Here is a 22,168-nt window from a genome sequence, read left to right as displayed (position 1 = left end):
TCTTGGCCTGGAACTGGAACATATAAAATACACTTGTGCAATGATGGGCTACGGGCCCACGGGAGGCTATGTGTATACCCACTCCCATGGATACCTCCATGGAAAATTCCAATTTTTTTTTCATCTTTCCAGCTTTCAGAAGTAAATCATGTTGTTGGGTGAATGGTTCTTTCAAATCCATGGCAACCAGAGAATGGCCTTATAGCACTTCTCCTCATGTTGACAAGAGTGACAGCCCTGTTATGATGGTGCTGAATGACATCTGAATGACTGCCTTGCCTCATTCAGGAGTGATAGTGCATTTGACACCACGAGCAGGATTCAAGGCTCAGTATGAATAAACTCAAAGTATGAGAGCAGTGCTTTTAGTTGGGTTCTTACTAGACCAGGGTCCTCATTCAAATCCCCAAAAGTCCCTTAAAAAGAACTTCTCTGTCTGCAGAGGAAGAACCCCATTTTTCTTTACAGCACTGTTGAGGAAGGCTGTTTTTATCTGTGTGTAGCCTGGACAAAGTTGGACAGCTGGGTCACTACAGGCCACAAGGCTCTTATGGAGCACAGATCTGGGCTAGAGGCTTGCCTCTTAGCAGAGCTTTTTGCAAAGTTTGAGAAAGGTCACATGGTGTGGACAGTTCTCCCACATCACTGCTGGGTGCCAGCCACCAGCACAGAGAGTCACTGCCAACTTGTCTCTCTGTAGCCATCTCCTGCCTCCTGCCCCAGCCCCAGTCTGTCTTCCCATGGAAACGGCCTCAAAACCTCCCCCCGCCGCCCAGCTCAGCCATCCGGAACACTGCAGACTGACTCACGTGTTCTCATCCTTTTCTGTGGCAGATCCTAGCCCAGTGGCTTTACTAGAAATGAATCTACTGCCCACCCATTCTGAGTTCTCCATAGATGCGTTTTCTCCAGAAGAGACACTGGTCAAAGTTTTCATCCAGCTTTTATCCAAATCCAAAGGAAATGGCCCAACATCTAAAACCCTCTGGTTTTGCTTGGACTGCACGTCCTCTGCAACAGCCACCAGTGCAGCACCTTAAGCCTGGAGCTAAGGGTGCCACCTCCTGGGTGTGTGAGGGTGGAAGAAATCGGCAGAATGACTCAAAAGCTCTTGCTGCGACTCTGCAGCAAGGCAGAAACAGACCTGCCAACTGCACCAAGCATTAGCTCTTTGAATGTTTCCCTCTCCTTGTTGAAAATCTCTAAGATGATTTATCCAAAGAATTTTAGGGAAGTAAAATTCTGTGCCAGAAGCACGCTATTTCCTATAAAGGAAAATGTAGTGTGAGGCAGGCCACCAAGCATGTTTCAGTGCTGACGTTTCAGAAAGGCCCCACTATGAGATCTCCTGTGCCTTCCCTGCTCTCCTCCTCTCCAGGCCATTCTCCACCCAGCCGCCGAAGAGATTTTTGTAAAATTCAAGCTTGATTGTGATACCCTGACTGTAAGTCGTCAGCATCTCCAAACCCCCTATATGATAAAAATCTAGTTGCACATTTTCTACAGGTTTCTCTCTGATGCAGCCATACCCACCTATGAAACAAAGCCCCTTATCCCCTCACACTTTATGCTCTGCCATTACTACATCACTCAGTGGACCTGTCACGGAGTCTCATGCTTCCATGCCTTTGCACATTCTCTTCCCTCATCAAGAATACCCCGCCAACTCTTTTGTCTTCCTGGAGAATTCCTCTTTGTCTGAAAACCTAACTCAATCATCGTATGTTTCAGGAAAAGTTTCTCTGGTCCAGAAGACAGTAAACCATTACTTCCTTCTGCCATCGCGCCCTTTCGGTAACTTGTCTCCATGCCTCCTGTACTTAACTTCTGGTGGGCAGAGACTATGTTCTGCTTTCAGGTCGGACCCATGACCCAAGCTCATGGAGCTTTTTGTTGTTGTTTGATTGTACGAGGAATGAGCAAATGGACCATGGCATAAATTCCAAGGATGATGTTCCAGCAAGGCTCTGGCATTTTCTCCTATGAGGCCTCATTATTATAAAGAGAATTTGTTGAATGCAGAGTCAAGTCAACATCATCGCTGAGCTACAACCACTCAAACACAAAAAGCTGTGTCAATGGTTATGTCCTCTCCACTCTTAACATTGTTTCCTGCTGATTATTCTAGCTACAATGATTGTTTTCTTTTAATGATAGCATAATGCCTGATGCTTAGTGGGTGCTTAACAAATATTCTGAGGGATGAATGAATGAATGTGAAATCTATTTTTTTAAAGAAGGCATCAGAGGATTGGCTTTTAAAGGCATTTCCCACATCACAGACTTTTTCTGAGGCATAGATGCCCCTGACCATAGGGTTGCCCATCGCAAGACCCAGTCAGAAAGTAGAACAGAGTACGGGCTGGGGGAGCAGTTAGGACTCAAATTAGAGAGATGCAGCACTGGGCTCTTCTTAGTCAGGTGTCAGTTTCCTTCCTTCTCAAGAAATAGCCCAACTGTACTCCGGTCCAACCAGAAGGCTCCTGCCTCTCTTTTGCTGGAGGTCCACGTTGGCCTCGCCACAATTCACGTTTATTGGGAACTTAACGTGACTGATGAGGGAGAACACAGGCAGTTTCCTGCTTTCATTCCAGGTGCTGACATTACAGGGCAGAGTCCCATCACAGAATAGGGTCCTGGACTAAAACAACCATCCTTAGGGATCCAAGTTTTCTAATCATCATCAACTGTTAAGTACAAAGGCTCTGGACTCAAACTGACCTGGGGTCAAATCCAGGCCCTGATCTTTCTAGCCACATCACCTGGAGCAAGTCAATTGTCCTTTTGGGGCTCAGTTTCCTTACTCATAAAATGGGAATACCTTACCCACATCACAGGTTATCGTGACGGTCAAAGGGTGCAACGAATGTAAAGCTGCACAGTGTCTATACGTAGAAAGTAAGTGCTCAAAAGTGGAAAACTATGATTAAGAACTTTCAAAAGTACTTTCACAATCATCAGGACAAAAAGGAAAAATACTCTTTGAAGACACTGTGCTATAAAGAGAATGGATTGTCTATTTTTTAGGAGCCAACAATGCTCATTAATCGATGTCCCATGGAAGGATATGAAAAGATAGTGCTGGCATTTACAACGATCGCCGTAGCTCTTACTAGGCCCCAGGATGGACAGATCACGACAGGGCGAGGACACTCAAGCTGCTTTCTCTCCTAGATGATCCAAGAGACTGAATCTTGAAGGGCTCATCTCATTCTCCTCTGCTGGACCCAGAGCACCTGAGTCGGAACCCAAAGGAGCCAAGGGTAAGATGCCAGTTCCAGTATGTGAGCCAGGTTCCAGGTTTGCGGGGAAGTCAGGAGACACCTGACTGCCAGGTAGGAGTGAAACAGGTAGAGCCACATTGCTCCATGTGTCATGCAAAGCTAGAAAGGCATAGCATTTCCTGTGTTGTTTTGATCCTCCTGGTACAACCCAAAGCCAAAAGAGGATCTAAATTTCCCCAAATTTCTGCCCTGAGCATGAGACTTTTCTCTAAGCTAAATTTGGTTTTAAGTTTGAAGCGCCTGAGATGCATGATTCAAATGGGCCGAGTTCCTGGCTTCTTATATTGACTAAACTACTTGAATCCTGCGGCTGACTTGGCTTGCCCTCCCGTCTGCCCACTCTTACAATTCTTCATCCACCAGTCACTCAGGAGGTTCCATGAAGAAAGCTCAGGGTTAGTGGTTGGGGAAGCACGAGCTAAGCCATCAGCCCTTGGGAACAAAGATTAACTTCTTTTGGAGGGGAACGGGTCAATTTGTCTGGTGACTGTAAGCAGCAGGGCAGGGACCCTGTGGGAAAGAGAGTTTTAAACTGTGACAGCTCCATCAGCAGGAGATTGGATTCCTGCAAGGAAAAGGACCTTTCCCAGGAGAAGCCTCCACCTGTCTGATTTGGTCTGAGGCTGTGCGAGCTTGCAGCCCACTCTGGCCTTCTGCCCTGGGCTCAGATTGGTGGGCAGCAACCTCACAAAGGTGGCCCACAACTAGGCAGTGTTGTGTAGTGGAAAAGCACTGGACTAGGGGCCAGGAGACCCGAAGTCTAGTGCTGGCTCTGCCACTAACTAGCTGTGTGACCTTGGGAAAGTCACCTGACTTCTCTGGGGCAACTGTAAAATGAGGGGTTGGGTGGGTGATCTCTTAGTTCTCCCTCAGAGTGTGATCCAGGGTCCTATGCTATCCTTCCTTGGCCCTGTGCTTCCAGGGACAGAGATGGGAGAAGGGAAGGGGTTGAGGGAGAGGGTACCGATGAGAATACTACCAATCAGGACTCCACTTTCTCCTTCTTTTTGCTCTTTTTCAGGAAGGATGGGGTTCGGAATTTCTTCTTCTTTTTGGAGGGAGACTTGGAAGGTGAGCCCTCTGGGGACATGGGGCCACTGGTGACCGACTCGGTTTTGTCCTTAGAGGTATCAACATCCGTGTCGGCGGCATTGGTGGTCATCTGGCTCAAGCCCTTGCTGAGAACTTCCTCTGCGGTCTGTTCTTCCTCCCTCCCATTGACCACCACTCCTTCTGGCTGTGTTGTTTCAGGCTCCGTGGTGGCTTTGCTTGTTTCTGTCTTCTTAGCACCTTCTAGAAAGAAGATCAAGAGACATGACCTGTAAGATTTCAATCAGGTTGGCAGTTTCTACGTGGGGTTAACAGAACCATTCCTAGGCAATTCTATAAAATAAGTCTAGAGCAATGGGAGGGACAGGCTGACATCACAGGGGAAGGGGCTAGGCAGGGTTCTCATTCAAACCCTGAATCCCTTTCCATGCAGCCTGCCTTGGGAGCAGGTTCTTGGCAGGTCTGTTACTCTGGGCTCTTGTCTACAAATGTAAACAAGGTAATGATGTCCAAATGTGTCAGGGGGCCCAGCTAGGACCAGTTGCAAACTTTTCTAGGCACAAAATGAAGAGACAGACCCAGGCTATAGGAAGAGGGAGAGCAGCCACACACACAAGGGGAAGAGGAAGCTAAGCATCATAACTATTTCAGTTTCACCAGTGAAAATACAGATTTTACATTTTTAAGCTTTTATTTAGATTCCAATTAGTTAACATGGAAATTACATGTTTTTATAGCCATTTCATTTCTTATACCCAACAGGAACTTTTGGAAAAATGGAGTATATCTTCCCAGGAGGCACAGAGGGGAAGGCAGAGGGAGAATGGAATCCCTGAGGGTCATGGACCCTGTGTTTCCAAGATAAAAGGATTAACTGAAGGGGAAGATGCACGGTTGGCTCATTCTAGCTGCCACTTGGAGGGAATGCGTTTAAATTACCATCATGTTCAAGGCCAGAGCTGCTCAGATCCTAGCAACTAAGGCCCCCTGCCCGGCCCCTGCCTCCCTTTTCCCCCCTTTCTCACTCCCCCCTCCCCCCATCCTGCTTCCACTCAAGTTTTGAAATGCCTGGATGGGGAGGGAGGAGGGGAAATTATAAAACCACAGCCTTTGAAAAGTAGAAAAGAATTTAAAGATCATCTAGCTCAGCTCCTCCCCATTTTACAGAAATAAAAACTGAATAAAGTAGTAAAAGTGGTGGACCTCAGTCTCCTGACATCCAGTTTTGTGTTTTTTCACTATGTGAAACTAAGAGAAGTATGTGAGTGTCTGAGCATGTGTGCATGTGTTTGTAAGTGTGTGAATGTTGGGTGAGCTGTATGTATGTGAGTTGAGTTTGTGAGTATATGTGTGTGTGTGTTTGTGAATGAGTGTGTGGGTGTGGTGTGTGAGTGTTGGGGTGGACGAGTGAACTGTGCATGCAAGTGCGTTATGTGAATGTGGGCGTGTGAGATCTCATACCACAAGAAGCACTGGACATGCTCAACTTTATGGGAATCTGAGTAATGGGTGAGGTATAACCGATATGACTTACAGGAGGAATAGGTGAAGACAGAAGTTTCAAGAAAAGACAAGGGCTTTTGACAGGGGTAAAGACTGGAGAAATGTATGGTTATATGGAAGATGGGACAGATGGGTATAAATTTGGGGACAGTCATAATGAGCTAGTTTGACTATGGGAAAACTCTTATAATGAGATCTTTTATAACTTCTGAAATTCTTTGGGCAAGTCAACATCCTCTTCCAGATGACTTCTAAGGACTGTCTCTCTCTTAGTACCCAACACTTTGGCCCCTGGCTCCTATCCTCCTACTGTCTGTGGTCCATGTCATCATCCAGCTACTAAGTCCTCTAACGCCCTTTACTCTGATGGCCCTTGCTCCCCTCCCCTCGCACCATGTGTTCCCATAGTCATCGCCTGGCAATAGCCTTGAAAGCAATAATCTTGTCTAGACACAACCTTTTTTCTGTCCACTCTCCTCTCCTCACTTCACCTGATAGTTGGCCTCATCAACTCTGTGGTCTGGCTCAAGCCTGCCTTGACATTTGGCAATGATCTTGTCCTTATCTAAACCTACTGCCAATATATCTATTTTACACTTGTGTGTGTCATTTACCCTTTTTTAAGAGGACACAGTTGGGCATGGTCCCTTCCCAAAATGAATCTGGCTGGCTCTGTGGCTCACAGTAACCAACAGAATGATAAGGAAGTGCCACTGAGCCAGCCACAGACTGAAGACTTAAGAAGGCTTAAATGTTCTTGCTTTTAGAGTTTTGGGAGCCCCAAGCCATTCTGTAATAAAGTCTGACTACTTTGATGGAAACACACATGGAGAGGCCACATGGAAAGGCCCTACAACCACATGGAGACAGAGAGAGTGAGACAGACAGACAGAGAGAAAGAGAGACAGAGACAGAGAGAGATAGAAGACCAGCCATCCTAGTGTCCCCAGCTGAGCCCAGACTTCCAGCTATCAACCAAGAGTACGCCATCTTGGAAATTCCAGTTTAGTCAAGCTCCCAGATGCCTGCAGCCCCAGCAAACACGAATGGAGCAGAACCATCCAGCTGAGTCTAGTCAACCCACAGAACAACTAATTTCAATAAAACCAGCTCTTATTATGCATTATGATTTAATAATTATCTATTGCTGCATAACAATCCCCAACCCCCTCCTCCCAACTTAGTGGCTTAAAACAGCAAGCCTGTACTCTCTCTCACAATCCTGGAAACAGTACATAATGAGAACTAATTCATGTAAGCACATTATAAGGCCCTTTTGTATGCATTTGCTAATTTATCCCAATAACAACACTATGAGCTAGGAAGGGCAAGATTCGTGTTAGCCAACCCCCTACACCCCACAATTCTGCAGGGTTTTTAAGTGACTTATTTAGATGGCAAAATCAGTAAGTGACAAAGCTGATCTCCTGATGCTGAATACAGGGCTGTTTCTTGTCAGGCACAGCCAGTGCTTCCAGAGAGTTTACTGGAGGATGGAGTCAGCAGGGACAGGGACAGCAAGAACCCAGTCAAAGAGAAGGCGATGAGAGAGATGACCAGATGTGGAGGAAGAGCGTTGGAAAGAGTCTCCTTTGGGGAAGCCAATGGGATAGGAGACAGATGAGGAAGGACATCGAGGTGACTCAGCACGAGAACATTTGAGAGCATGGTGATGCATGGTGACAAATGGAGAAAAACCATCCCTGATCCAATGGGTGAGCTAAATGTGAAGGTGCACATGTAGAGGGAAGGGGCATCCCTGTCTGCCCTGGGGGGCCAGGCAAGCTATTGGACCACCTGGCCATGGCCACCCAGCCCCACTTCACACCAGTCACCTGAGGCAGCTACCAATCCAGCCTCGTCATGCAGGGTGGGCTCTGACAGTGCTACAGGAAGAGTCTTCAGGGAAGACCTTGACTTTTCTAACAATTCAACCAGGGTATGCCTTTTGTGAGGGCCCAGAATTTGACCAGAGAGGGCAGGAACCGTGCTACCAGTGGGAATGACGTCAGGGGTGGGTAAGCAGTTGTCCCACCTGTCATACACCTCTCCGCTCCCCACTCTGTCCCCCTGAACAGCAGAGGTTGCTCCAAAGGGCTCCCAGGAGCTGAAATAGAATTACTACCCCTTGTCCCACTGCTGCCATAAGCCTCCTCTCCAGCTTGGCTTTCCCTCCTGCAGCTGGTGCATAGGTCCCAAGGGATGCTGAAGACACGGTCATTCAGGCCAGGTGCTCGAAGCATCTCCATAAGGCAGTTGGTCCCAAGGCCATTCAGGCTCTGGGCCACAACCCTAGAAGAGGTCATGAGCTCCTTGGAGGAGACATGCATTAGGGACAGGGGTGCAGATGTGCTCCTGAGGGCATAAGTATTCCCCCAAAGGGAGTGCCCAGGGGCTGGCCCCACTGCCCTTTCACTGTGCAGGCTTGTTGCTTCTGGGTGGGATGCCTTGTGTGAGTATGCATGTGTGTTTGTGTATGAGTACATCCTGTGTGTGTCTATCCTAGAGGGAAGCCCAGCCCATGCATAGCACGTGTGGAGTTGGTCTTGAACTTTATAGCCAGGAATCTCTCGAAGGCAGGGTTGCTATAGAAAAAGCTGGGGAGAAACAAATTTCTTTTGAAAAAGTCCTCCCTCCCCCATTGCAAGTGTTGGAGTGAGTTAGTAAACAGCCTCTCTATACTTACTACAGAGACAAGTATTCAGAATCGGAGGAAACTCCTTTGATGAAGGCACAAATGGGAAGAGAAAGGAAGACATTGTGGAGACAGGTTGACAACACTGTGATGAGACACAATGAACACAAACAGGCAGGGGACATCCACTTGCAGCTCTGGCCACAAGAAGATGGGTTTCCTCTGGCAACGCTGGGACTGCACACAAGGCAGCAATTCACCTCTGAAGGGAGCTCAGGGCTTGGGGGATTCTAGCAGCATCTACACGTGTGTTCATCCTACCCAGGAAGGAGAAGATCTCATCAGGCCACCAAGCTGCTGCTTGGTGGTACAGCCTTCCCTGGCGAGGGCTCAAGGGACCCAGGGGAGGAGTGTTCATGCCCCAGAGTGATTCCAGAAGCTCATTAAGGAGACTTTTCTGATCTAGGTGGTACAGACTATAATAGTATCATTATCCACCATATGTATATTATTAATCATATCACAATTAGACCTTACATTTAAATGTTTTTATTCTTTCAAAGTATACTCTCTTCCATCAACAGCTTCCGTTACATGTATAAGAACCTTTAAAAGGGAAATATTAGTAATCCCATTTGACAGATAAGGAAACTGAGGCACAGAGATTATCTGATTTTCTAAAATTAGCAGTTATTATTAGTTAGTGGTTGAGTTGGGCCTAGACCTTAATTCTCTAAACTAGTATCTAATGAAGTCGTTCTCAGCCTAGGCTACACATTAGGCTTATCTGGAAAGGTCTTAAAACTCCAGCACACTCTGCTTTAACCTATCCCCAGACCATTTAGCTGAGAACTACTGGGGGTGCTGTGGTGGGCCAGCATCAGGATTTTCAAAGCTCCCCAGGTAATTCCAGAGTGTTGATATTCCAAAGGTTGAGAATGGCATCATCAGCCTTACCTGGGAGCTTGTTGGAAATATACAGTCTCAGGTCCCACCCTAGATTTATTCCAACAGAGTCTTCATTTTAATAAGATCCTGGTGATCCCTACACACATTAAAGTCTGAGCACTGGGCTGGTGCATCTAGAAAGACCCATCAGCCAACCTAGTCTGAGTGAGTGGTGAGAAGGCTGTGGGTCAATCAACTCACTCATCACTGCTTAGACAGGGACTTAAATTGTAAGGTACATTATCACAGGTTGTGAATGAAACAAGCTTAAGTTTGGTAACCTCTATTTCAGATTCCCTAGAAATGGCAGAACAGAAAGCTTTTGGGTAGCTTTTCAACACCTGTTGAAAGGCAGGGTCCCTGGAGTGTGCACCCCTGCCCTGCCTTCCACGCAGACCCCTTTCCGGACTGTGCCTCCTCCCTCCCTACTGCGCACTGCACTCACCGTCTAAAGACTTGGAGGGAGAGACCGGGGGGCTCTTCGTCTCTGACTTCACTGGACTCTGTGCTGGAGAAGCAGGTGCAGACCTTACAGGGGAGCCGGGCTCCTCTGCAGTGGTTTCTTTCTCTCCTGAAAATACAGGAAACCACCTCGGGTTAGGGGTCAAACAGAGGGGAGGTGGGCAGAGAGAGAACATTTACAAAAATGCTTTCTTCTGGCAGGTCCTCATTTCTCCAGGCTGAAGTTAGCTCCTTCCCCCCAACCTTTTTAAAATTTCTGCTACAACCTGGGGAAGGCAAATGGGTTGAGTCAGAGTCCTGTCTTGTTTCTTCCACCCAAGCGCATCTGCCAGTGGAACGCTAGCCCTGATGTGGACCTCAAGGCTGCAGGCTTCCCGCCTGTGATTTGTTTGCATGTAGCTTATTTATTATTTATCTAATTTTCATGTTCAGCCCAAATAATCCCTAGGGATATAAAGCACCAAGTTTTCTATCTACCTTTTCAATTGTCATGTTAGAACTCCAAGCAAGCGAGCAAGCGTTTTTCTAGTGACTGCTCTGTGCCCAGGAAGATGACTGACCCTGGGTGGGAGGGGGGCTGTAGAAGACTGACTCTGCCCTGAGGGAATAAAAACCTAGCCTGGTGGACTAAACCAAGAGCTGAATTCTTCTGTGTCTCGGACCCAAGTGCTCTTGAAACAAAGAGAAGGAACGGCTCAAGTGGAGGGTGGAGAGGGACAGAGAGGGCTCGTTAGCTGGAGAGGGGCTGGAGATGGAAGCCCAGATCAGGCTAGCTGAGAGGGGACACTGCCAGGAAGAGATGACGGCGTGAATGCGAGCACACAAGCTATCATGAATGTGGATATTTGGGAGTCAACATGGAGACATGGGCTTGACAGGAGGTTCTGAAGTAAAGAAGGAATAATAATCTGATAGATTAATAAATATCACTATTATAATTATCTTATTATACCTAATGTTTATCTAACCTAAGCCATACTTCCAGGCACTGTTCTTTTTTTTTTTTTTTAAATGAAATTTGTAATGTTTTCTTTCTTTTCTTTTTTAAATATTTATTAATTTTTGAGAGAGAGAAAGAGAGGGTGCATGCTCACAAGCAGGGGAGGGGCAGGGAGAGAGAGAGAAGGAGAGAGGGTGGGAGAGACACAGAATCTGAAGCAGGCTTCAAGCTCTGAGCTGTCAGCACTGAGTCTGACACAGGGCTTTATGCGAGAGGGAAACAGAATCTGAAGTTGTCCATGTAGGGNGGGACTTGGGGGGGGCGGGGGCTTGAACCCATGACCCGTGAGATTATGACCTGAGCTGAAGTCTGACACTTAACCAACTGAGCCATCCAGGCGCCCCTTAAAGGCACTGTTCTAAGCACTGTACAAGGATTAACTCCTTTATACCCAGGTAGAGCTTAGACAAGGTCGTGGCAGCACTGTGTCGCTGTCACCATTAGGCACTGAGCAATGAGGGCCATTATGTAATTAACAGCATTATGCTGGTTCATGGGGTAGGAGGGGCAAACTAAGGATATGAGAGAGAGGGGAGAGAGAAGCAAGTGAAGACTGAAAGTGAGAGCAAAGGAAGGCTAGCTGGATCCCCACGGGCCCTGCCAGGTGGGAGGCATGGGTCCCAGTGGCCCTGGCAGGAGTGAGTGGCTGGTGGCTCTGCTGCCTCTCTGGGTGCCCCCAGCTCTCCTTGCACCCTGGGAGATCTTGAAGCACCAGTGAGCCGGGGTTATTTACCGTCAAGTTCTAGTTTCTTCCTCTCCACCTCCTTCTTGTACTCCTCCAGCTCCTGGTCAGTGAGTTGGCTGAAGGGGTTGGGCACGGTCTCCTCTGAGTCGTCTTTGGTATCCGCATCGCCCTTGGACATCAGCTGGCTCTCTGTAGACTGAAAGTTAACCACAGAGTGTGTGTTGCTCTCTGAATGCCGTGGTTGGGGCCCAGGCTCGAGCTTCCTTTCAGACTCATGTGGCTGCCAGCAGTCTTGCTAGGGGCAGCATGGCATGCAGCTCCATGGAAACAGCTCGGGGCCTCGGGGTAGGGGGTGTTCATTCCTCCCCATGGATACCTCACCCCCAAACCTGGGTTCTTTGCAACTGCCTGGGTAAATGCAGGGAGTCCACCCTTTGCCCCGGAAATAAAATCAAAGGATGCTCCCAAGCAGAAGGAAGACACACGTTTATTGCAATCCCTCCTGTGGATGCTTGCAAGCCATCACTATGCAAATACAGTCCACAGCCCAAAGTCAGTTAGCCAAAAGCCAGCAAGCAAAGCGTTGGCTCAAGCCAGCTTCATGCCAGCCATTCCCCACTATACCCTCCCCCCAACCCCCAACAGCAGCACAAGCCACAGCACACAGCAGTAAGTCAAATGCAAAGCAAAACACACAATGGCTTCAGCATTCTCAGTCCAAACGGTTAGTCCTGTTTCGCACACAGTCATAAATTACAAGGAGGCCAAGGTCCTGAATCTCGGATCTTCAACCTGCCTGTACTGCAGGTCCCTGGGGGACAGTGGCAACAATCCCTGGGGAGCTCACCGGCTGGACCTCGTGTAAACTTCAGGAATCCTTTGACCCTTCTAGCCCAGGACAAGGTCTAAAATTCAGACCCCACAGCCCTTTCTCCTAATTTGGCATCCTCATCGTGGCCTTTCAGAATGCAGTGCTGGGAAGCTGAGGCAGAGCCAAAGAATGTGAAACTTGGGAGGGGAACCCAGAGCATCCGGGCCACACCACGCACTCCAGGCCACCTTCCCTGGCCTACCAGGTCCTCGGACAATGGGCCATGGGCATCCTCCCAAAGAGAAGCAGCATTGGCCTATCTTAAGGAATCACAGAGTTCAAAAGAGAATCCAAGACCCGGATCCCAAAAAGAGGGATTCCAAGAACACTTGGTGTAAATGGCAGAGTTTTCAACAGTTTTGCTCACTGTACTGAACTCTCACCACCTCCACGCCAGTATCATGGGGTGTTTCTATCCCTGACCCTGTGGCACATTGGGTGTTCCTCATCCTGGCTAGTGGAGGTGGGTGACCATGCTGGTGCAATGACATAACCTTTATGCTTCCTGCCATGGGCACCCACCTTGTGGGCTGCAGCCTGATCTAAATGATCTCAGTTTACTCCGCAGAGGGGAACAGTTCCTGTATTTCTCCCCTTCTTACCACTAAGGAATATGCCGTGCCCACTGCTATCTTGCAATGAGTAACAATGATTTTTAACACAAGCCAGAATTATGATCTTCACCCCTTTTGCTATGCACTAGAAAAACACTGTCCTATCTCAGGCATGGAAATGACTTTATATTTTCTAACTCTACATGGGTTTGTGTGGGCAACTAACTGCCCCTAACAGAGCACCAGTCCTTATATACATGCCTTCCCTCTACGAGCACATGAGCATCTTCCCAGAGCTATGGCCTGATGATGCCATATCCACGCACAGAGGCCAGAAACGCTTAGGGCAGGAGGGCCTGGAGCAGCTAGGAGCCGCCAGCCACACTCCTGTGATGCCCACTTTGCAGGATACCAATAGAGGGCGGAGTGGAGTTCCATGGGTAAAGCATGGAAGTCAGCATCCCTCCTGGGGCAGGCCAGGCTGCTGCTCCCCTGCCCGGTTCCCTTAGAGGGGCAGTTAGACACTGTCCCTGGTCCTCACAGCATCCGTCCTGCAGCAAGAGCACCAGCGCCCCAAATCACAGGGGAAGGTGGGCACGAGGACTCAGGGGTCCTGCTGCCCAGCCCCAGGCACTGAAGACCCAGAAGGCAAACACGTTTCCCCTCCAGACAGGGGCAGCCTCTGCTGTACCGGGCTTCGACTCTTCTCAGCGATGACGCTCGCCAGGAGCTGGGACTGAGGCCCGGCCGACTTCACATCTTGTCGGTTTTGTTCTCGAATCTGTGTGGCAAGGGAAGGGGAGAGTGAGCTTGCTGTTCAGTGTCATAATGTGGACTTTGGGAGGGGCATTCAGAAGGCATACTGGTGTCCAGCATGCTCTGTGACTAGGGTCTACAAAGGTCCTCCAGTGGGGAGGGGACCTGTTTCCTCTACTTCTAACACAGTGCACCTCGAAGAGACCGTCTGTCTGCTTCAGAGTGAATGAGTAGTTTATGGAAAACACCAGATTCTCATGAACTCTGAGGAGGTCATTGTAAGAGGTGAACAAGGCACAGTAGCTCCTTGAAGGAGGTTCTTGGGTTTTATTGAAGCCCCTGAGGAGTTTCTTTAATGTATCAGATTCCTGGGGCCACCCCACAACCATTGAGTCTGAATCTGTCTGTGGGCAGGAACAGGGGATTGGCCTGGGAATATGCATTTCAAAGAAGCACTTCAGAGGGTCCTTGAACCACACATTAAGTCACGGTCTGTGAGTATGCCTTTTGGTGGTGGTCTACTGCAACGTAAGCTCTTAAGGTAACATGAGAAATATGAGTGAGTGAACTGTAAAGCAAAGCTCAACAAAAGATTTTGACATTTTAAAAATGAGCCACAAGAAAAGTCATATAGAATTCCTAAAAATTTGATTTGTGGGCAGGTCTCTTACTTAGACCTATCTCATGTCTCAAGCAAGTATCTCTCTGTGTCTAAGGGTTATTTAGGACCACATAAGCACAGCAGTTGGCACAGTGCGAGTACTGCCATGAAGAGTAGCTTCCTTCCCAGAAGAGCTAGGAACTCAGCTCACATTTGTGGGACCCAAGACAGCTCCCTGCTTGAGGGAGAAAAGAGGCGAGATAAGCAGCTCCCACCTTACCTTGTTCCGCATGTCCAGCACTTCTTGGGGGTCGGTATAGAGAGGCACAAATTGGTTTGGGTTTTCGATCCGTATTGGCATGCCACTGCTGGATTTCTCCACCTCATCAGCCTTCATCCACTGAACACACACAAGGTGCGGTGGGTAAGGCAAAGGAATAAAGTCACCATGTCCTCCCCCATGGCCCACCCCCTGAGATCTGGGTCAACTGGCCTCCATGGAAGGTCAGCAAGCCTACACAAAGATGTTCTCTCTTCTTGGGCCTCCTTGATACCTGTCTGTCTCCCAGAACAGAGATGGGCAACAAATGACCCAGCTTCCAAAGAAGGCCCCCAGGTCAGTCATAAAGAGCAATGGAGACTAGGGCTCAGAACCTTGACAACCAGCTTTGACAAACAGGTGGCCACTTGAACTTCAGTATCAAATGACTTAATGATTTTAATTTGCAGGGCTTCATTCTTTTTTTTATGAAGAGCTATTCTATTTGGCTGCTAGTTACTTTAATGTTAACAAAAATCAAATTAAATTAAGAGTGGATGTGTATGGATGTGTATGAATGTGTATTGTGTGCATGTGTGTGTATGAGGGGGGAGATAAAGAGAGGGAGAGAGAGAGAAGAGGGGTGGGAAAGAAGACTACATAATAGAAATTAATATCCCACCCACCTCCTGGGTTTATGTCAGATGTACAGTCCAATGTTGGATAGCCATGAACTTCACAGAAGCCCCCTCTGTATGGGGGAGCAAGAAGCAAAAACCAATTGCTCCTGGGTTTTGTGCTGTTTGTTGGGAGTAAGGTCCAGCCACCCCCTGGAGAAATCTGCTCCTCAGGCCCAAACTCTCAGTGCAGAGGTGCAAGAAGGTGACCAGAGGTCTTGTGGGCATAAGCAGCTGCTCCCAGGTGCCCAACAGGAAGCCCTACGGGGCAACTGTAATAATCCAGATCCGGGGATATTTGTTCTGTTCCCCCTTTAAAGCTGTCTAACCCACAGAGGTAGTCGGGCACCCTCCCTCCCGATCTCCTCCTTACTGTGGTCTTGGGCCGGGGGCTGCCCATGCTCCTCTGGACCTCGTCAGCCACATTGACCCGTAGGTAGGTGTTGGGCGTGTTGAGCCAACGGGTCTTCTCCTTCTGCTGTTTCTGGGCATGCTGCCGCAAGGCAGGCATTGGAACACCATCCTCCTCAAACACGAAGGCTGTGACGGTGGCTGGAATCTCCACCTCACTTTTGTGTTTGGTTTTCTCTTGAACAAAGGGATAGCGGTATGTGTAGCCTGTTCTGTAACCCTAAAAAAGACAGAAATAGAATCACTTACTGTGGAGAAAATGGCCTCCATGCACATATCCCATACACACTTGTCCCTTCTCTGTAAGGGACTCTGGTTAAACAAAAATCCCCATAACACAACGTAGGCCTTGCTGTTCCTTTTGTGTGTTTCAGAACTGTTCCCTCATCCTGGTCTCCCCAACATCTTCCTCCCTTCACCCCAACAAGCCCTGTAATCAGAGCTGAGAAAATCCCTAGAACCTGTGGACCAAACAGACAGGGCTCCTTATCCTGACAATGCTCCAATTTTTCATCTACCCCAGTGGTTCTCAACCCTGGCTGCATATTGGGATCGCTTTGGAGCTTTACAAATGCTGGCTCCTGGCCCCCTCAGAGCTGCTGATTTCCGTGGACAGTGAGGCCGTCTGGACTGCAGGATTTCTGATAGCCTCCCAGATGATTCTAATAGTCAACCCTCATTTGCTCAACTCCAACACTTCTTAACTGGTTCCTTCTTAGAACCCTGAAATCTGACTCAAAAAGATCCTAAGCAAGACCATGTCCCAAGCTGGAAATGACGCTGCTTGGTGAAAAAATTCAGTCATCTTGGCAGCTTCTGAAGCAATGATTTCTTGACTTTGCCTACCTTCTTCTTTTATTTTTTTTTTAAATTAAAATGCTAGAAAAATCAGGCAATATGGAAAAACATAAAGAAAATGGGGGGACATGCCTGGGTGGCTCAGTGGATTAAGCATCTGACTCTTGATTTCAACTCCGGTCATGATCTCATGATTTGTGAGTTCGAGCCCTGTGTCAGGCTCTGAGCTGACAGTGTGGAGCCTGTTTGGGACTCTCTCTCCCTCTCTGCCCCTCCGCTGCTCACTTGCTCTCTCTCTCTCTCAAAATGAATAAATATTTAAAAAAGAAAGAAAAAATGGGTTTTAATATAAAAATCTCATCCCCAGAGAAAATTACTAAAAATCTTTCTGGTCATCTCTGTAAATGCACATACACATACACACACACACACACACGTATGTAAGTATATACATAATATATAACTGTAGAATATGTATGGTAATTATATATAATATGTATGTTCTATAATTATATGTATATACATATATATATATATAATAGTATATAAATGGGGCCATACTGCATAAACAGCTTTATAAGCTGCTTTTCTAGTTTATCAATGTGGTTTGGAGATTTTTTTCATGTTACTTAACCTATAAACACATAAAAACTTTATTTTTTTAAATGTTTTTTTATTTATTTCTACGAGAGAGAGAGAGAGCGTGAGCAGGGGAGGGTCAGAGAGAGAGGGAGTCACAGACTCTGAAACAGGCTCCAGGCTCCGAGCTGGCAGTCAGCACAGAGCCCGACGTGGGGCTCGAACCCACAAACCGCAAGATCATGACCTAAGCGAAAGTCGGACGCTTAACCGACTAAGCCACCCAGGAGCCCCTGAAACTTTAAAAAGCTGCTTAATATGCCAATGAGTGAATGTACCATAATTTATCTAACCAATAATGGTAGATACTTTGTCATTTTCAAAATATCATAAACAACCCTGAAAAATGTATATTTATACATTTTTTTCTTTAGGCAGTTAAATGATTCTCTCCTTGACATAAATTCCTGGAATAAAAATTACTGGGTCAAAGGGTATACATTAAAAGTTTTCACAGGGGCACTTAGGTGGCTCAGTTGGTTAAGTGTTCAAATCTTGGTTTTGGCTTAGGTTGTGATCTCACAGTTCATGAGTTCAAGCCTTGTGTCGCGCTCCATGCTGGTAGTGTGGAGCCTGCTTGGAATACTCTCTCTCCATCTTTCCTTGCCCTTCCCCTGCTTACACATGCACTCTCTCTCTCTCAAAGCAAATAAAAACCTAAAAATAAATAAATAAATAAAAGTTTTCATATATTTGCCATCTTCCCAAAGTGTTGAGCTAATTTACACATTTACCACTTGTGCTAGAGTTCCCAGTTCTCATCCCCCTTCCATCTGCTGAATATTGCTGAGGTAAAATCCTTATGGGGCGCCTGGGTGGCTCAGTTGGCTAAGCATCTGACTTTGGCTCAGGTCATGCATGATCTCACAGTTTGTGAGCTCAAGCCCTGCATCAGGCTCTGTGCTGACAGCTCAGAGCCTGGAGCCTGCTTCAGATTCTGTGTTCCCTGTCTCTCTGCCCCTCCCCTACTCGCATTCAGTCTCTCTCTCTCTCTGAAAATAAATTAACATTAAAAAAAAAAGTAAAATCGTCAAAATATGTTTTGCTCTTTTTTTGATTACTCGCAAAATGGCTATTTTTAATGGCCACTTGAAACCTCTTCCTTTGTAAATTGTGTTGTTTGTTCTTCTATTGAGATGTTTATCTCTTTCACATTGACTCGTAATATCTCTTTTAACATTAAGGATATTAATCTTTTGACTGTCACAGATATTGCAAATATTTCCTCCCATAAATTGTCTTTTAGCTTTATGATGGGGGAAATGGCTTATAAAAATATTTTTTTAATTTTAATATAATCATATCTGTCAATATTTGCCATCATGATTTCAGACTTTCCTGTCATGCTTGACAAGTTCTTCCCCAACACAAGGGCATCAAAAATATAAATCTGTTTTTTAATATCTGTAAGAGTTTACTTTTTATGTCCAAATTCCTGGTAAATCAGGAGTTTGTCTTGTTGAAAGAAATGAGGTAATAATCCATCTTACTTATTTCCTAAAAGGCTAGCAATCTTCTACCCACTGCTTTATAAGATGCCTACTTGCCCTGGGTTAAATTCTCATACATCTAGGATCTATTTCTGGATTCTCTAAGCTGTCCCACTTATCTCCCTGCTCATTTTGTGCTGGTGATCTGTTTAGTTACTAAAGCTTTTTCTTGCTTTCCCATGTGGTGAGACAAATATCCCTAATTACTCCTCTTTTTTTAGGATGTTCCTAACCATTCTGAATTTCACCTGGAAGAAAATTTTTTTCTAAATCCTTATGCCTCCTGCCATCACTGACGGAATTACATTAAGTTTACTAAAATGGAAAATCAACCTCTTGACCCTGTGGAGTTTGCTTTTTCTTTTTTTTTTTTTTTATTTATTTCTGAGAGAGAGAGAAAGAGTGAGACCACGTGAGCAGAGGAGGGTCAGAGAGAGAGGGAGACACAGAATCTGAAGTAGGCTCCAGGATCTGAGCTAGCTGTCAGCACAGAGCCTGACACAGGGCTCAAACCCATGAGCCATGAGATCATGACCTGAGCCGAAGCCGGACGCTTAACTGACTGAGCCACCCAGGCGCCCGGACTCTGTGGAATTTTCTAACCAGGAGGAAACTGTAGCTCTTTACTGAGTTTAAGTTTATGACTTTCTTTAAATTGGTTCTGCTTAATGTTTTATGTCCTTGCTGCATTTGCAAATAGGATTATTTTCTCCCATTATTATATTTTCAAATAATTATATTATATATTATGAAGCAAAAACCTATTTTTAATACATTTTCATAACTGACTACTTCAAAATGCAATCTTTTTCTCCCTCTCTTCCTTCCTTCCTTTCTTTTTTTTAAGGAGAGAGTTTGAGTGAGGGATAGGCAGAGGGAGAGGGAGAGAGAGAATCCCAATGCAGAGCTCTGTCTCACAACTGTGAGATCATGACCTGAGCTGAAATCAGTTAGAGGTTTAACTGACTGAGCCATCCAGGTGCCCCTAAAAATGCACTCGTTATTTCTAATATTTTTTTTCAGTTGACTCTTTTGTACTTTATAGGCATTTAACCATACTATCTATAAAAGATAGTAACTTGGGGGGCACCTGCGTGGCTCAGTTGGTTAAGCCCCCAACTTTGGCTCAGGCCATGATCTCACAGTTCGTGGGTTCAAGCCCCATGTCAGGCTCTGCGCTGACAGCTCAGAGCCTGGAGCTTACTTTGGATCCTGTGTCTCCCTTTCTCTCTGCCCCTCTGCCTCTTGTGCTGTTTCTCTCTCTCTCAAAAATAAGCATTAAAAAAATTTTAACAGTAATTTTGTTTCCTTTTCAATGTTTATTTTTATGCCTCCCACTTTAGAGTTCCAGTATTATTCCAGAACGATATTAAAAGTGCTGACAGCAAGAATCATTGTTTTGTTTCAAAATTTAATGGAAATACTCTAGTGTTTTACCATGATTTATTTTAATCGTGTTAAATAAATGTCCTGTCTTAACAGCTGTTAACACCTGTCTCCTGTCTTAACAGCTATTATATTTATAGATCGATTTTATATTTTTATCAAATAATTTTTGACACTAAAATGACCAAAAGGTTTTTATCCTTTGACTCATTCATATCACAAAATATTTTTATTTTTTTAATTTTTTTAAATTTATTTCTGAGAGAAAGAGAGAGAGAGCGTGAGCAGGGGAGGGTCAGAGAGAGAGGGAGTCACAGACTGAAACAGGCTCCAGGCTCTGAGCTGGCAGTCAGCACAGAGCCCGATGCGGGGCTCGAACCCACAAACCGCAAGATCATGACCTAAGCGAAAGTCGGACGCTTAACCCACTAAGCCACCCAGGCGCCCCTCATATCACAAAATATTTTAAAAGATTTATAATAGTAAAATAAAACATCCTTGAATACTAGGAATGAGCCTTCACTTGGTTACTATGTATTATTATTCATTGTTATGCAGGATGCTATCTGCTAGTGTTCAGAAAGCATTTTTCATCAACTCAAAGTAAGACTGGTCTGAATGTATTATGATCGTTATGATTTTGTCCTACTTTCATCCTCTGAAACAGTTTAAAATAGCATACAAATTGTCTGTTTCTTAAAGATTTGAAAGAATTCCTGTATGAAACTTTCTGGCTCTGGTGCTTTATTTAGGCATGGATTACTTGGCACACGAATGTTTATGGGAATTGTATTTTCATTGTGGATTGTATTTTTCATCATTATAATCTGGCCCTCATGGTCAGCATCGTAATAAGGTGGAGATGATTTGGAGGGGCTGGAGGCAAGGGGGGAAAATATTAATTATCACAATTACCTGGACATAATAAAGAGGGTCCCAGGTGGTAGCAATGAGGAAGGGAACATGAATCGGATATAGAAACGGTCTAAGGATAGGTTTTATCCTTCACTTCTCAATCAATGTTATAGTCTCTTCCTGAAAACAGTACCTCATCGTGCATGTTTTCCTCTTGTTTTCCAATGGTCTCCTGTTTATATGTCATATAGTCAACTAAATTGTTAGCCCCTAGAAGAAGGAAGAATGTCTTAACATTCTTTTGTAGCCTTTTAAGCCCACTCCTGGACACATGCCAGTTAACTCCTTACAGGATTGATTCATTCAATCATTACAACAGCATACTGTTAGAATACTGCTCACCAGAATTAGGAAATTAGTGTGTTATGTGTTTTCTACATTGATGTCATGAGATAAGAAAGGCAGAACTAACCACAAAGGAGTGAACTGAGCCACAATATAAGATGGCATCCACAGCCCTTAGAAGGGGTGGCAAAGGCCATCATTGTAGAAGACTCAACTACTATTAGAATGACCACAAATTCTGAGTCAGGTGCCAATCGATGAGGCTTTAACAACTTAACCCTGATGCTGGCAGTTCTCACACCCACCTAATGTGTCCCACTGACTGGTTACAGGGGGCTGAGCCTCAATGGACCAGCCTAGAAGGACAATGGCACAAGACTCACCAGGTTGTCCAGCATCCTCATGAGGGCCTCAAACTCATGCTCCCCCAGCCGGCTCTTCTGCATGGGTCCGAAGGTGCTCCCTGCCCACTGCACGGAGCCCACTTCGTGCGGTCGGTGCTTCTCCTGCTCCAGGAGGATGAGGTTCTCCACTCCGCCAGCGCTGGACAGGGCGGACACCTGCAGCAAAGAGCAGAGACCTCAGAGACCTCAGAGACCTCAGAGAGAGAGAGAGAGAGAGAGAGAGAGAGAGAGAGAGAGAACACATGTCTAGAAACGTGAGCTCTATGTGGCTTTTTCTTCCCAGAGGAAACTTACTGGGCATGCACCCATTTCCAGGAACAGACGTATTAGCAATTTTTTTTAAAATTTTATTTATTTCTGAGAGAGAGAGAGAGAGAGAGAGTGAGCATGAGAGCATGAACAGGGGAGAGTCAGAGAGAGAGGGAGACACACAATCTGAAACAGGATCCAGGCTCTGAGCTAGCTGTCAGCACAGAGCCCGACGTGGGGCCCGAACCCATGAACCATGAGATCATGACCTGAGCCAAAGTCGGATATTCAACCGATGAGCCACCC

General features: G+C 46.2%; 1 protein-coding gene across 1 annotated transcript in view; it reads right to left on the bottom strand.

Annotated features, from left to right (window-relative positions):
* Positions 1-2,207: 2,207 nt before the first annotated feature.
* Positions 2,208-22,168, bottom strand: part of ADD2 (adducin 2) — a 53,197-nt gene continuing 33,236 nt past the window's right edge. The window contains exons 11-16 of the mRNA XM_077766326.1: positions 15,659-15,916; positions 14,630-14,749; positions 13,684-13,773; positions 11,616-11,763; positions 9,866-9,991; positions 2,208-4,577 (exon numbers count right to left, since the gene is read on the bottom strand). Of these exons, the coding sequence (XP_077622452.1) occupies positions 4,267-4,577; positions 9,866-9,991; positions 11,616-11,763; positions 13,684-13,773; positions 14,630-14,749; positions 15,659-15,916 (1,053 nt within the window). The 3' untranslated portion in view covers positions 2,208-4,266. The remainder of the gene's footprint in view (positions 4,578-9,865; positions 9,992-11,615; positions 11,764-13,683; positions 13,774-14,629; positions 14,750-15,658; positions 15,917-22,168) is intronic.

The sequence above is a fragment of the Crocuta crocuta genome, unplaced genomic scaffold (assembly GCF_008692635.1).
Source record: "Crocuta crocuta isolate KB4526 unplaced genomic scaffold, BGI_CrCroc_1.0 scaffold113, whole genome shotgun sequence".
Classification (NCBI taxonomy): Eukaryota; Metazoa; Chordata; class Mammalia; order Carnivora; family Hyaenidae; genus Crocuta; species Crocuta crocuta.
This window is presented reverse-complemented; position numbering and strand designations above follow the sequence as displayed.